Source organism: Pygocentrus nattereri, chromosome 30, assembly GCF_015220715.1.
Source record: "Pygocentrus nattereri isolate fPygNat1 chromosome 30, fPygNat1.pri, whole genome shotgun sequence".
NCBI classification, from domain to species: Eukaryota; Metazoa; Chordata; class Actinopteri; order Characiformes; family Serrasalmidae; genus Pygocentrus; species Pygocentrus nattereri.
In genome coordinates this window covers 13195326-13210679 of record NC_051240.1, presented here as the reverse complement: position 1 = coordinate 13210679, position 15354 = coordinate 13195326, and the positions used below count along the sequence as shown (strand labels likewise).

General features: G+C 38.0%; 1 protein-coding gene across 1 annotated transcript in view; it reads left to right on the top strand.

Moving 5' to 3' along the window:
* The window catches only part of myo10l1 (myosin X, like 1), a 105270-nt gene that overhangs the window by 63053 nt on the left and 26863 nt on the right, over window positions 1–15354 (top strand). Inside the window, exons 4-11 of the mRNA XM_017703673.2 lie at window positions 6810–6997; window positions 8814–8948; window positions 9781–9905; window positions 11002–11015; window positions 11168–11252; window positions 12319–12425; window positions 12598–12727; window positions 14070–14188. Of these exons, the coding sequence (XP_017559162.2) occupies window positions 6810–6997; window positions 8814–8948; window positions 9781–9905; window positions 11002–11015; window positions 11168–11252; window positions 12319–12425; window positions 12598–12727; window positions 14070–14188 (903 nt within the window). The remainder of the gene's footprint in view (window positions 1–6809; window positions 6998–8813; window positions 8949–9780; window positions 9906–11001; window positions 11016–11167; window positions 11253–12318; window positions 12426–12597; window positions 12728–14069; window positions 14189–15354) is intronic.

Genomic DNA, 15354 nt, shown 5'->3' with positions numbered 1-15354 from the left:
AATATAATGCTACTTTACCCACCCATATTTTGTACTGCTGTAACAGAGGGAGCCACTCTGAATGAGGCTTTGGTCTCAGTTGGATCTCTGTGTTGGAACTAGTTTTGATTTGATTAGAATTAATTCAGTTGACTTGTTTAATTCTCTGTGTAAACTCTCTCATTACCCTACTGATTATAAAGCTGAACTTTGATTTGATTTACAGCCAGATCTGATAATCAGATGAAAACGATTGGTGTGTGTATGTTTGGAACTGAAATGCCCTCTGTGTGTGTACACGAGGTCTAAGCGCAGTGGGATGCTACTGACAATGTAACTCTGTGACACAGTTTTTCTCTTCAAACAGGAGTTCATCTGATTGGCTGGCAGTGGCAAGGGGCTTGAACCTCACTGGCCTAAATAAATGCACACAAATGTGCCTGTTCCAGAGCCTTAGAGGGCAGGGTTGAATCACCATGACCCTGGACTGCATTGCTGTGCACATGCACAACCCTTATAACTATTACTGACATTCCCTGATGATGAGCAGGGTTTTTTCACTGTAGTTCAGCACCATTTTAACTGGGTTGTGGGGTCTACAGTACCTTTCAGTGCGTTGTCCTGGGCATATCTTCAGAGGTTTTATTAGGCTGTGTTTTTTATTTGGCTGTCTGCACATTTTGGAAGTCACTCTAAATAACAGCATCAGCTAAATGAGTAAATATAAATGTATTGTTAATGATGTAGTAAATGTTTAGAAAATCGATACAAAATATTAAAAATTGATATAAAATTCTAATCGAACTGCCACAATAAACCTCTAGTTCTGTCCCTCATAGACATTAAATACAGACTCATTTAGACTAGCATACATATATGTACACTGATTGGCAACTACCTGTGATACCATAGCAGCACCCAAGCAGTACCTAAGTAACCACCTAGGATACCATAGCAATAACCTAGCAACACCTTAGCAACCAGCTGAGATACTATATCAATGCTTTAGCAACACCTTATTGACAGCTTGAGATTCCATAGCAATAGTCGTGCAATACCCTAGCAACCACCTGGGATGCCATAGCAATGGCCTAAAAACATCTTAGCAACCACGGGATATGACATTGTAACACCTTAGCAACCACTTAGGATGTCATAGCAGCGGCCAACTCATGGTTCATTCATAAACTTTCCCTTTTGTAAGCAAAATAATATAATTGTCTTTTATGTTTATTTGCCAACATGCAAAATATCATCATTTCACAACTACTATATTCACGTGTTCTAACTCCTGAAAAAGGTAACAAGTTTAGAAACCAGTGCCTATGTAGAGGGTCTTTGTCCCCCAGGAGAAATTTGATCTTAATGTGAAAACAAAGCATTCTTGTGTACATGGAGAATAAAAAACAAGAAAACAAGTAAATGCTGTATGTAAAATTAAGTTCATTGAGTTCAACAACTATACCTTGAGAAAAACTTTCCAAACAGGAAAGTATCCAAGTATTCAGGTTTCTTTGTTATAAAACTTTTGTCTACAATACCAAGGTCAGAAGATCACTGTGTATATAATTGGTACAATATACTTTTGAGACCTCAGTTATTGTAAATAGTGGCCATTTTCACAACTCTGATCATCTGTCTGTACATAATGACTTGGTTAAACGTGTGGTGCTTTGGCCCAGATGATTGCAACTTGCAGTATAATTTGTAGATGGTCAGTTAGCTCTCACTCTACAGACCAACATGTTCTACATTCATTTCAGATCAAAACAAAGTAGTAGTTGATAGTTTTCATTGCAAACCGTGATCACTTACACATACTGACCTTTTTGCGCCCACCGTTCAAAGACATTCAAGGAGGGACTCATATGAGATAATCAAAATATTTTTGATATAAAAATGGACAAAAGTGACAATGATCTGCTGGGGTTAATGAGTTAAGCTGCATGACTTGGTGTAGCAGTGCTGAGTCCTGTTTGATTCTGTCTCCATATATATATATATATATATATGTACTCACACACACACACACACACACACACACACACATATATATATATATATATATATATATATATATATATATATATACCACATTATTATGACCTAAATGTGTAAATGAAGCTGGCCTTTTTATAAGCTGAATACACTGGATGTGTTTAGCCCTCGTTACATTTGCACTGTGTCTTTTGTCCTGCTTAAAGCGCACTGACACATGCTGACAGTGTTCACTACTGCCAACTCAGGAAAATGTCATCTGTGCTCTATAGTGAATGCCATCTATGCTGTATAGTGAACGCTGTAGGCCAGAGAATGAACACTATATCTTACCTCTAGCATTCCATGACCACAGAAGGGACCTAATCAGACAGTACCATTGGTGGACAATGTTTATCCGATTTTTTGGTATGACCGAGCATGAGAAAAATGCAACCCTGCATCATGTTTCAGTCCAATAGTTCACTTTAATAAGAGGCCACAAATATATCTCTCCCAGCTGATTTGATAATGAAATGTCTTGCAGTCTAATTTACGTGATAATATTCACTCCCTCTTGGTCTGAATAGCACACAAGGCCACAACAGTGAGATCACTGATAACCTTCTTTGCTTTGAATGTAAGTCAGTGGAATCAGACACACCACCCCCAACACCCCCCCCACAAGTCATTTTTGGCCATTTCTGTTGGTCCATTCATCATGAAATTTAGAAATAATGTAAAAGGTAACAGGCATTTTCAAATTATGTCAAAAACTGAAAAACACTAAAAAAGGAGATGGTTTTGTCCCAACAGCAGTAATACACACATATGTATACTATATACTATAATATATGGTTCTATGTGAATTTTTAACAACCCTGGAAAAAATCTATACATACTATATATAGACTGTGAATGTAGTATGTACATGTGTATGTACATTTTAAAACATAAATACGTGAATAACATGAACTGTCTCAATGCTTAATTGGACTCGTTTTAAATTAGCCCACATTGTGTGTTCTATCTAACAGGAGCAGCTCACGTTGTCATCCTCTGGAAACTGTTAAATGGTTTAAGTGCCACAGAACTTTTGTAGATGATAAGCTCAGTTTTATTGAGGGCACAGATAATATTTTTGAGTGAGCTGATCAGAGATTGTTTTTAATTAGGAGACTCAAAGTCTTTGGAGTCAGTAAAAACATACTTGAAAAGGCCAACATTAATTTGGTTTTCCTAATATTTAATAATAATTTGATTGGGGGACTTCACTGCCAGAGCTGAAGAGAAGCCTGCCAAGAGCTTTAGAATGGCTGGCAAGCTTGTAAGTAGGCAGCAGAAGCTGCTGGATGAGCTGCATAGGGCATCCTCTTTACAGTGAATCTGAGCTGTGGGACGATGCTTTAGGATGCCCATAACTAAGAAATTAATAAAAATTTAATAGAAATGGTTTATTCCTGCTGTATTTAGCCTCCTGAATGATTATTAAAATAATTATTCTTAGTATAAAACAATTGAGTGTTTGTACCTGTTGCTTATGTTGTATTTGGATAGAGCAAGAACAAAAACAAATTTCCAACATTGTTGGATGATAAAGTTGTTTTCTGTTATATTCAACTCTCTCTGTGCTTTATCGGAGGGATTTCTGCCAGTGCTGCTGCGTCCTTGGAATTTGAATAACAGCTGATTTTATCAGTTAAAAGACTCTTGATTAGTAAAATTCCCTCTCTTTCCCACGCATTCCAGACCACAAGAGCTAGAGGCTAAGATTCAAGGCCTCTTATTTGTAGGTGTGGGGAGGCCTTCTGCATCAGGGCCAAAAACACAGATCACTGACTTGAAAAATGAACTGATTTCTTTATTGCCCTCTTGTGGTTGAAAGAGGGGACACGTAAATGGGTGTGAGCTTTTAGTCTATTAGGGGAGCTTTGTGTGTATATATAAAGACATCACTAATTGCTGTGTTCATTTTATTTTAGGCTTGATTTAATGCCTTGACTGAGGCAGCACATTAAAAGAGATCTATCTCTGCAAGTGAGTAAAATAGCTGCACAGTTCATCAATATTGCAGTTCCACATGTATGCAAATTTTGGGTCACTGTGCTTTTTGCCCGCGACCCTGACGGAGAAGCGGCTTAGAAAATGGATGGATGGATGTGCTTTTTGCAATGGTGGACAGTAACTAAGCAAATGTAATTCGTTGCTGTACTTAAGTCGTTTTTTTGGTGTATCTGTACTGAAGTTTTTCCATTTTGGGCGACTTTTTACTTTCACTCCACATTTCAAAGCCAAATTTCTGACTTTTTACTCCACTACATTGTGCAAAGTCTGTTCCTTATGGTTTCTGTGAAGCGCAAAGCAAGAACACCAATCAAGGCACAGCGGTCAGTTTGTTTTGAGCTGTTGGACAAACTGACCTGATGCAAGCATACAGTTCAACCTCATATGGTTCAAATGATGGAACTAACCTAACTTTGTGTAAACAGACCACAATATGGAAAGGCAAAGGCAAATACTTTTGTACTTTTACTCAAGTGGAGGTCTAAAGGGAGGAACTTCTACTTTTACTGGAGTAATATTTTACCTTGGGGGTCTCTACTTTAACTCGGGTACATGGTTTGTGTACTTCGTCCACCACTGGCTTTTTGCAGGATTAGTTTTTGCGTCATACCCATTTAAAGAATCTCCCTGTATTTTTTAAGTTTTTAGGTAATGTGATGTGAGAATATGATGTGGTATTTATATTTAAGTGGTTGGGGGCAGTGGTGGTCTGGAGGTTATTAAACCAGCCCTGCCAGTGGAAAGTTCAGCGATCCTCGTTCGTTTTGTTCTAAATGTTCAGTGCAACTTTACGTGAGATGATTGTAACATGGTTTATTTGACTGTGGCATTTTTCAATTATTTTTTAAACATATTCTTCTTTGCTGAATGCTTATTGTTTTGTGTGGTGTTCAGTGACCATGTGGCCTTCCAGGAAAGCCCTTCTCTAATCTCATCCCTGCTTTACTACAACGGGAAAATCATATTACTGCCTGTGGCTGCATGACCTATAATCACACTCACTCACTGACAGACACACAAATCTGGCTTACAGGCACAGAAATCTATCACTATGGGGTTACAAGGACCTGATGTTTAAAAAAAGCTGATATGTTCAGACCTCATCTCATACTTAACCCCTTAAGGCCCAGTCCCACTAGAGTTGCAAGTGAAATTTCTTGAGTGAAAATACATAAATTTTAGTGGAATTCTTGATGAATTTTGTGTGTGAAACTTTAGCTTTGGTAAACTTGACATGCAAATTTGCCCAATAATGTTCTTGCCTTGGCTGTGTTAACTTCTAACTAGAGCTGTTTAGTTCCAGAAACTGTGTAGTCGCCTACAAATCCAAGTGATGGAAATAATTGGAGTTGATTCAAAGAGTACGAAAAGCTAAGATATATAGAAGTCAAGTTAAGTCAAAAGACTTTTAATGTCATTCCGTCTGTGTAAAAGTACAGAGTGGAGTGAAATTACGTTCCTCCAGGTACAAGGTGCAACAAGGAACAAAAAGTAGGAGGATATCTGGCAAAAATAAAGAGCACAAAAATAATTATATTTGACCATAGCAAGGAAATTTGGAGAGCTGATGCTAGGGCTATCTAAACTGTACCTGATTCTCTTTTCAAGTCCTTTAGGTGGGTAGATGTGTCAGCTCTGGCAATGTTGTTAGACTGTAGGCCTTTTTATTTTTTCACAAATGTTACACTGTGCTTTGTTTTCCACTTTATTCAAAGTAAAATACAGCTGGACGATCGATGCATCAGTTGTGGAAGGATATATTTTTCAGACAGTCTGTCTAGACCAAGACAGTAGAATATCTTACACTCTGTGGGCCAGCAGGTGCAGTCAAAGTTTAATGTCACTATGTGGCATTGAAGCCAAATGTTTCGGAGTCAACTCCCTATTCACGAATGCCTGGAATTGAAAGATCAATTCTTTTGGGGATCATTTCCCAGCCCTGCTTACAAAGGGGGGCTGACCTTTCATGTAGCAGCACTGAGTCTCCAAAATGGAAGAAGTGCTAATTTACCAGTATCTAAGCACAACTTTTTAAACATTCCCTGACAATTAACAAACACATGAAAGAGGGGCTGTTAACATGTAGTCAGTCGGGAGATTGTCTTATTATCTGTGATTTTACTGTTTGAGGAAGATGAGTTAGTCAGTTTTACTAAGTGTGATGTGAGCCCTTGGCTAAGCGCAGCTGCACACAAGTCACCTCACTGCTACCAACCAAGTCAGGTACCTACACTTTTTTACAGGTCAGTGTGCAGATTTTTCAGACAAACAATCTTTCAGACAAACGTCAGTCACATTCATTTCATTAGGCAAAACAAAATACAGATGTCTGTTTGTGTTCCCACACTTTTCTCCCTCTCATATCATGAATAATATACTGAGTAAAAAGCCTACACTTTAAGGCGCTAACTAGAAAATGTGTACAGTATGTATGCATGTATATCCACATATACATGTATATCCACATATACATGTATATCCACATATACATGCATACATCTCCATTTTTGTCACTTTCAGTTTTTGACATAATTTGAAAATTGCCTGTTGTTTTTTACATTGACTATAAATTTCATGAAAAAAAAACAGAAGAAAAAATGTCTGGTTCACTTATATTAAAGGTAAAGTAGGTTCTTTCTTCTCTTGTAGACTTAAGAGTTTTTGTCCTGACAACAGCGATATGTTTTGATCATAAACATCTTAAACGGAGTTGGAGCTCAACCTATAAACTCACTCAAAATGAACACATTCTCACTTTTTCTTTCTCTCTCACCCTCTCCCACTCTCAGACTAACATAGGCTCCATCCTGGCAGCGGTCAACCCCTATAAGCAGATTGCGGGACTGTATGATCCGTCTGCAGTGGATTTGTACAGTCAGCATCACCTGGGGGAGCTCCCGCCTCATATCTTTGCAGTGGCCAATGAGAGCTACCGCTGCCTGTGGAAGAGACACGACAGCCAATGCGTACTCATCAGGTACAGCTTCTCTGGAGTACTCACACACGCGCACACACACACACACACACACACACACACACACACACACACTTCTCTGGAGTACACACACACACACACAGGTTTTTATACCTTGGCAGGACGCAGCGAACTGCACTTATGTCATTCTGCATATACTATACAGTCGAATGCAAAAGTTTGGGCACCCCAGTCAAATGATGTTTTGTTTTTGAAGAAAGTAAGATAACACAACCTCTACAGAGAACACACTTCTTCACAATTCTACACAATTATTGTTTAGTTGCTAAATTTAATGTGAAACAAAAACTGTTGCCTGTGCAAAAGTTTAGCACATTTTATATTTCACTTTTTCCTTTTTTGTATAGTATTTTAAATTCAGCAAATAAACAATAATTATGCATGAGATGAAACAGAAACTGTCATTGAAATTTGTTTTGTCAACGAAAGTTGTTTTGCCATTTTGTACATTTGAAGTTTTGTCCTAGTAGAACCAAAATGTCTTAGTACCTATGTGTAAAAGAACCATGTCCTGTATGTATTGCATACTGTGCTGTAAGTCTTAGGCACCTGAGAAAATATATACAGCTACTTATCTGGGGAGTAAGCATTTATTTGCTAAAAATAATAACATTAGAACAAACACAAATAAGCAATGCATTGTGAATTGATGTGTTGAAGTGTATTATTGTAACCATTTCCAAAGCTGTCCTCAAGGAAGCCCCGTGTTAACAGGTACCATCCACTACATAGTTTATCTGATCAATACTTCATTAAATTAATTCTAATTAAAACTGATGGATTTTAACAAATGGCTGGAGTGCACAAGAAGTTAGGAACCAGTCCTGTGTTCTTCTAACTATATTTTTCTACTTTGTGTATTAATAACTTTAATAACAACTTGCAGAAAAAGCCTTTCTACTAACATAAATTTAAATAGTTTTCTTGAGTACCTAAGACTTTTGCATGGTACTTTTTTTACCTGCATGTAATAGTAATTTTCTATGCCTAAATCTAAGCCAAGCTAAGTCCTAACAAATCATTTTGTCCTTTCAGTTTTAGAAAACTGCAGCATGTAAATTTTGTAATCAAAGTCAAGACCATTTTGTTCATCCTGCTTTGTAGTCACCTCTATTTTTTTCCTGTGATGCCAAGAAATTTTTTTGTCTTGAAAACGTATGAAAACATTTTTGTTCTCTTTCTTTTTCTATGGCTAATGTCCCAAACATACGTTGCTCTGCTGTCATGATATCAGGCTAAGCAGTACTCATATTCCAGAAGTTTACACTATGCAAATGAGCCTCCTGATCGATCACAGATGTTTCTTGGATGATAAAGGCATTCACATGATCTATTAACTCCAGATCACTAGGTGAGGCCAATTTTCAACCAGGCCATATGAAAGGCTTGCTGGAGTGGTTTTAGAATATTGCAAGGCACATTATAATCACAGAACAAATCAATATCATTGCAATTGATATTTTGTCCATTCTGTAGGACTGGTTCATTGGCTCATAGATGCTTGGATGCTTGTATCCCAGTTGTTTTTTAGCAAGACTGTTTGCTAAAATAGAAGGTTGGCTAGATTCTGTGATCTCAGAAAATAAAGTAATAACTTTTGCTTAGATTTTTTGCTGTGGTAATCTTATTAGCACCAAGGCGTTAATGCTAAGTTTCATTACTTCTGCCTGAGAGAACCTGCAGGCCACTATCAGCTTTCTCGGCATCGTGTTGGATTAAGACACAGGCCAAATAACACAAATGTCAGCTAAATGTCAGTGGTGTGTGTGTGTGTGTGTGTGTGTGTGTGTTTCTGCAGTGGAGAGAGTGGAGCTGGAAAAACAGAGAGCACTAAACTACTGCTGCAGTTCCTGTCCGTCATGAGCCAAAATTCCGCTGGGACTCCGTCCTCAGAGAACACCACACGCGTTGAGCAAGCCATCGTACAGAGCAGGTCATCACAAACACACAGGACACACTTAAAAGTACATATGCCTACACAACCTGTACTGTGCATAGGAAAATAATCATCTTCTTTACCCAAGTGGAATATCTTACCATTTCGTGTCTCCTCACCGGGTTCGAGGAAGCAACTTGAACTTTCAGTGACCCTAGCCTCCCTATTTGCTTTTTAGGACACATTTCTCATAGTATACAAATGGTAAAATGACATTCCATAGATTTAGAAGGCATTACAGTCTTCTACCATGTACTCGTAATTTCTAGTGAGCTCTACATCAGATCACGAGATCAGCTGAAGATCTACCAAATTTACTTTGTGAGCCTCTTGTTTCTAGGCAACAGGCAGAGGCTGGTTAGTGGACATTCACAGTGGCCACTGAGCCATTAAATGCTGAACTTATCAGACTCTGTTGTTTCAGTGGAGCAAACCAAAGCAGCATAATTAAAAACGCATTTACTCTCTGCTTCTCATCATGAAGCAAAAACACTGACTGTTAAATGCGCTAGGTTACTGCAGTCATGGACTATTAAATGCAGCCATGTTGCACTTTTTAAAACATTGGACCCTAATCTACAAACTAGAAATTAGGAAGCAACTTCAGCCTCACTCTAAGCTACTAATGTTAGTTTGTTTTTGTGACTGGTCAGTACTGACGCAGATAGATGAAATTAGAATTTAATGAGAAATTAATTTACTGTTTTAACTGCTAAAATAAATAGACCCCCCTCACCGTAATAGCACAGCATCAATGAGGTAGTAGGGATCTGTTTGAGCCAGTCTTCATGAATAATTCATTTCTGTTTTCTCCTTTTTCTTTTCACAGTCCCATCATGGAGGCGTTTGGGAATGCCAAAACTGTTTACAACAACAACTCTAGTCGCTTTGGCAAATTCATCCAGCTACATTTTTCTCAGAGTGGCAACATCCAGGGAGGCTGCATTGTCGACTGTATCCTTACATCATGTACCAGTTTAAAATCTTTCAAAGTGGTGCAGTATGTCTAGAGAATAGGGCAGAGTTTCGAACATAGCCACTCTGTCTACGGTAAGGTAGTAAATTATTTCTATTATTATTGTTGTTGTTGTTGTTGTTGTTGTTGTTGTTGTTAAGTTGTGGTACAACTGAGCTGTTGACTTTCTTTCTCATAACACAATTGTGGAAATCACCGGAGACGCTAGTGATAATTAGCATTAAAGTAGTGATAAACAAAACCACACATAAGGCAAAGGTTTTTGCATTAAATGCTGTTATATTATTATATATATAGTTTCAGTATTTTATAACAAAAAAGTTTAAATGTTAATGAAAATACAATGTTTTAAATTTAATTTAATAAAAATTGTTTGGTAGCAATGGAGTTGTTATTAATAACAATATATTATTGATTGAAAATGTATATTTCAGCATTTTTATGGTGTTGATTTTATATAAGCAATAAGCTACTTGTTGGGCTGAGTTGCAGGCTTCTTGCCCTTATTCGTGATAATCACTGGGTAAAAATTTACTGGAAGCCTGCTATAGAACACTTGACATAACCATGCTGTAAACATGGTAGACGCTGTTCAGTAATATGAGTGTTCATTCTGTACAGAGAACACAGTTCTGCACAGTTTAATGCACAATTATTGTTTATTCGCTGAATTTAACACATTGGAAAATAACAAACTGCAGCCAGTGCTGAAGTTATGGCACATTTTAGTTTCTATTTTTATTTTAAAATGCTAAACCCAGCAAATAAATTGAAACTGTGCACTTAAATTAGAATAAAATGCCATATCTAACTGTGTTCCCTGTAGAGAATGTGTTAACTTCTCTTAGAATATTAATAAAACATGTAATTTTTCATGTAACTTTTGCACACAACAATATATTACTGAGGATTATCAAATTAAATTATATTGTTTTAACATTTGCAATATGACACACATTGAAAAAGTCATGCACTGAATTCACACGTACATCACTTCCACAGTAATGCAGTATATTGAAGCTACAACTTACTCCATGCTTTAAGTCCTTATTCTCCTTGACTCTTCTGCTTCAGATTTACTCGAAAAGGTAACAATCTGTGCTGTGTCCTTAATGTGTCCTGAGGAGGATCTTTTACCTTCTACATCAACTCGTAACAATGTCTTTCTGCTCTTGCTGAGAGTTGTTTCTGAGTGTCTTGCTGATGAGTCGATGAGTCTCTGTGCTGATTTATGTTCCAGAATCGTGTGGTGAGACAGAATCCAGGAGAGAGAAACTATCACATCTTCTACGCTTTACTAGCTGGAGCAGATAAAGCGCAGAAAGGTGAATAAACAAACCCACACTCGTGCACATATACATGTAGTGCAGTCTGTACGTCATTTATGCAGTTACTTATGCGGTTACCATTTGGCATCCAAAGGTATTTACATTTCGTTCATCGTTAAATATTTAAATATGCAAATAAACATTTAAATATAATTATGTAGTTACATTATGAATTAAATTGTTATGTAATGAAGTACATTTACATTAGGTTTGATATCAAATATGTAAGGAATGTTTCTCCTTCTGCAAAACAAGACTGCATGAACAGCATTAGCTTTTCATCAGATTCATTCCATAATAAAACATCTCCTGTACTACTTACAGAGACAAATACTGTACAGATTATATGTTTAGAAACCTGTGTTTCTGAGCTACGAGTGAGAAATATTTAAAGAGGAAATTTTGTTGATTTTGTTTTTTTCATTTATGCATAACTTTGTCACTTAGAGTCATTTGGAGTGCATTGATGTGATTTTTTTTTTTACAATGGTGATGATAGTGGTTTAACTTACTATCCAAGCCAGCAAACAACTAGTGAATCTAGAATTTTATATGTAGTGTTGATTATGCTAAAGTAGTGGTGAATCTGAAACAAATAGGGTTTTTTTGGGACACTTACCTTATAACACCTTACAAGTTCATCCCTTAATAGCTTTTAAAATAATGTTTTATGCAAAATAAGGTCTCAGACATCAGACAACGTATTCATATTTCATTTCATGTAATAACCTTCTTTGAGTGAGCTTTTAGCAATATTAACTGCTTTGGATGTCTGGTTCCTATCACCACCACTGTGAACAATTCTGACTTCTGTCTAGAACAAGACTAGAGTTACACATTTCACATCAAACCACTCTGACTGGCTTTATTTATATCTTAAGCACACAAATTATGCAGAAATTTTGGAACGGTAAGTGTTAACCTAATAGCCACTGATTCATTTCAAATCCAATTTGCCTGATTACAGAGCCACAACAATGAGAACTGCATCCAATTATGTACATACTATAACTTGAGGAACTACACAGGTGTCACATTATGCGGCTGTATACTTTTTGTGCAGAAACGTATTTCCTGGCAGACCCACCTGAGTCGTTTCATTACCTGAGCCAGTCGGGCTGTGTGAAGGACAGGATTCTGGATGAAAAGAAGCTCTATGACAGTGTCATGGTAAGACAGCTAACTGCCACAGTGAAAGGTTTTGTGATGTCTGACACTGAGAGTTTGCTGTTTGACCTCCAGTGTCAATGTACGGCTGTAGCTCAGTTGCAGAAGCACTACAGGTTCGAGCTGTACCCCAAGTTGAACTGACACCCATGACTGTGTCCCTGTCTGTTTGCAGGAGGCACTGAAGGTGTTGGAGTTTACAGAGGAGGAGATCAGAGACATGTTCAAGCTGCTGTCTGGAGTTCTGCAGCTAGGCAACATTGAGTTCATGACAGCAGGGGGTGCTCAAATCACCACCAAACAAGGTGGGTGCTGTAAATAAAAACATGGCCTTATGCATAGGCATCACCTGAATGAAATATTCAGTCTGTCCCAATTCAGGGGCTGGATCATTCAAAGGATGCACTCTTTTGAAGGCTGCTTAGACCCTTGAAGGCTGAACCAAAATTAGATGGTCTGCCCCACAGCGGATTTTCTGCTTGAGTCACAACACCGCTGTTTCCGCCCTTACCGTTGCGCCATGAAACACCGCTCTTGTCAAGTTATTTTAAAGTTCTTTATGGATGGAGCCAAAAACTTTGATTTTAGGCATTTATTTTTTTCATTTATTAGAGCTAGAGATGCTTCACCACCGGCTACTGATGAACCTCAAGATATGTTGGCTGGTGAATGATGCATCCGTTGGATCCTTCGTTGCCATGGAAAAGGACACTTTTCTCGGCCGCATATGAAGGAGCCTTTGAAATGGGACAGCCTAGTCGCGCGACTGTGACGTAATCGGACTTCAAATGCAGCCTCAGAAGGACGCAGCCCCCGAATTGGGACATGCTGATGGTTTTGTCACAGTTTTAGTTGTGCAAGGCCATACAAGACTGAGATAATTTAGGGAAATCTAGTTCAATGCTGGCCTGTAATTCTGTCACACTCTGAATTGTTTTTGTTTAAGATTTATTAGCTTAAAGGTAATCTGATCAGACTGCAGGTGCTGCTGTAGTTGAGCACACACTGTACATGGACAAAACAAATATAGCTTTATGTGAGAAGCGAGTCATGAGAGACAAGAATCTGATTGTAAAAATCTTAAAGGTTCCATGTCTGGAGTGTAACTTACTTTAAAGTGCTTTAGCAAAGATATATTTGGTTCTTTGTCTCACACTTTTTGTTTTGGTCTGACTGCCCTTGGTTGTATTTGTATTTGGCCTGGGCAATAGGTCAGTGTAATTGGATAGGTGATAATCGCTGTAAGGAAATGGACAGGGGACTAGAGAGGACTAATTTACCTTTGAAGATTTTGCTATTCCATCAGTGCCTGGTGAAAGTTTTTTTTCTGTTTACAAATGAAAAAGAGAGAGAGCGACAGAGAGAGAGTAGTTTGTGTTAGTTCTCTCTGCTATGCACTTTAATGCTAGCCTTACCTACCACACAGTTCTTCCACTTCTTATAGTTTTAAGTTTAAGCTTCAAAAATAAATGCAGATGTGCTTTGGAACTTCAACTTCAGTGTGACTTGTTGCAGTTAGACAACAACCAGGCTAAAGTGATTGATATTACCTTAGAACAGCTAAGTTAGCTCCAGAGTACATCCATGTGTATTGATTGGTTTGTGAGGTGTTTAATCGTATCTCTCTGTCTGTCTCTCTGTCTTCAGTGGTCACTAATGTCAGTGAGTTACTGGGGCTGGACTCATTCCAGTTATCTGAAGTTCTAACCCAGCGCTCCATGATCCTCAGAGGAGAGGAGATCTGCTCCCCACTTACTGTAGAACAGGTGAACATATACATGCACAAACCAACCTTAGAGGAGGATATGCTTTCTGGAGCAGTTAATTAAGCAAACAACACCTATAAATACATACACCAGCTAAAGCTTCTTTAACCACCTTGATAACTTGGAAGCCAATTTACGTTAACAGTAAAGCAGAAATGATGCATATTACTTGACTTGAAGCACACTTTCCCCCCTTATAGCATTCCATCATACAGACATTCACATTACACATCACAATTAGGGCACTTTCAGATCAGAGACATTTTGTGCTTCCTTTTGCTCACTGCTGGGATTGAGCAACAATACTGATGGTTTACCGTTTAATCGGTCAAAATCTTTCCTTAACCATCAAAATGATTGCAGGGATGTTTCAATCTAATCAATTTCTTTTTAATTTGTATATTTTTATTTCAAATAAAAAATGAAAGAACAGATTCTTGAGCCTTAGACTAACCTGGACACTAGAACGATGAGGCCTGGCTGAGGAGCCACCTGTGTCTCTTTCCTGGTCTGTACAACTAGCCATGGACCAGCTTATACTGAAGCATGAATGTTTTATAAATTCCAACAGTGCCTGATGCTTCAGAGGCAGTCAGAGGCATGAGTATATGAGTCGCACATGACTTCAACAAAGCTAAAGCTCTTCTAACTCCTGTTCCACCTTAAATGGTGCAGCAGTTACGTTAAGAGTCTGTCTAGGTACCAACAGTGCTGGTCGGTACAGCACTGCTGCTTCTTTTAAGGTGGAATGGGAAATGCCTAATCCAACATCAGCTTTGTACAAATCCAGATGGCTTACTGGACATTTAGCACTGTTTTTTTGCCAGAAAGCAACAATGAGAGGTTTTTATCTGTGCATTGTCCAGTTTTGTTTTTACTGTGCACAGTAAAAATATTTCAGATGTCTTTGCTGATTAAAAACTGTTCTTTTTAGGAAGTGAAGGGACATCAAAGAATAATAAGCCACTGTTGATAAAAGGCAAAGGTTTACATAAGCATCACTACCACACATGACACAGTGTATAATTTAAGAAGCTCTGGCTGTGGTTATTATGTCCAGCAAAAAAAGAAAGTGGTCATACTAATCATACGTAACATTTTGTGTTATTGGCATCTCTTTGGAAAGGTCAGCAGCAAACAATGGCATTGCTTGCTTGCGCAAAGCT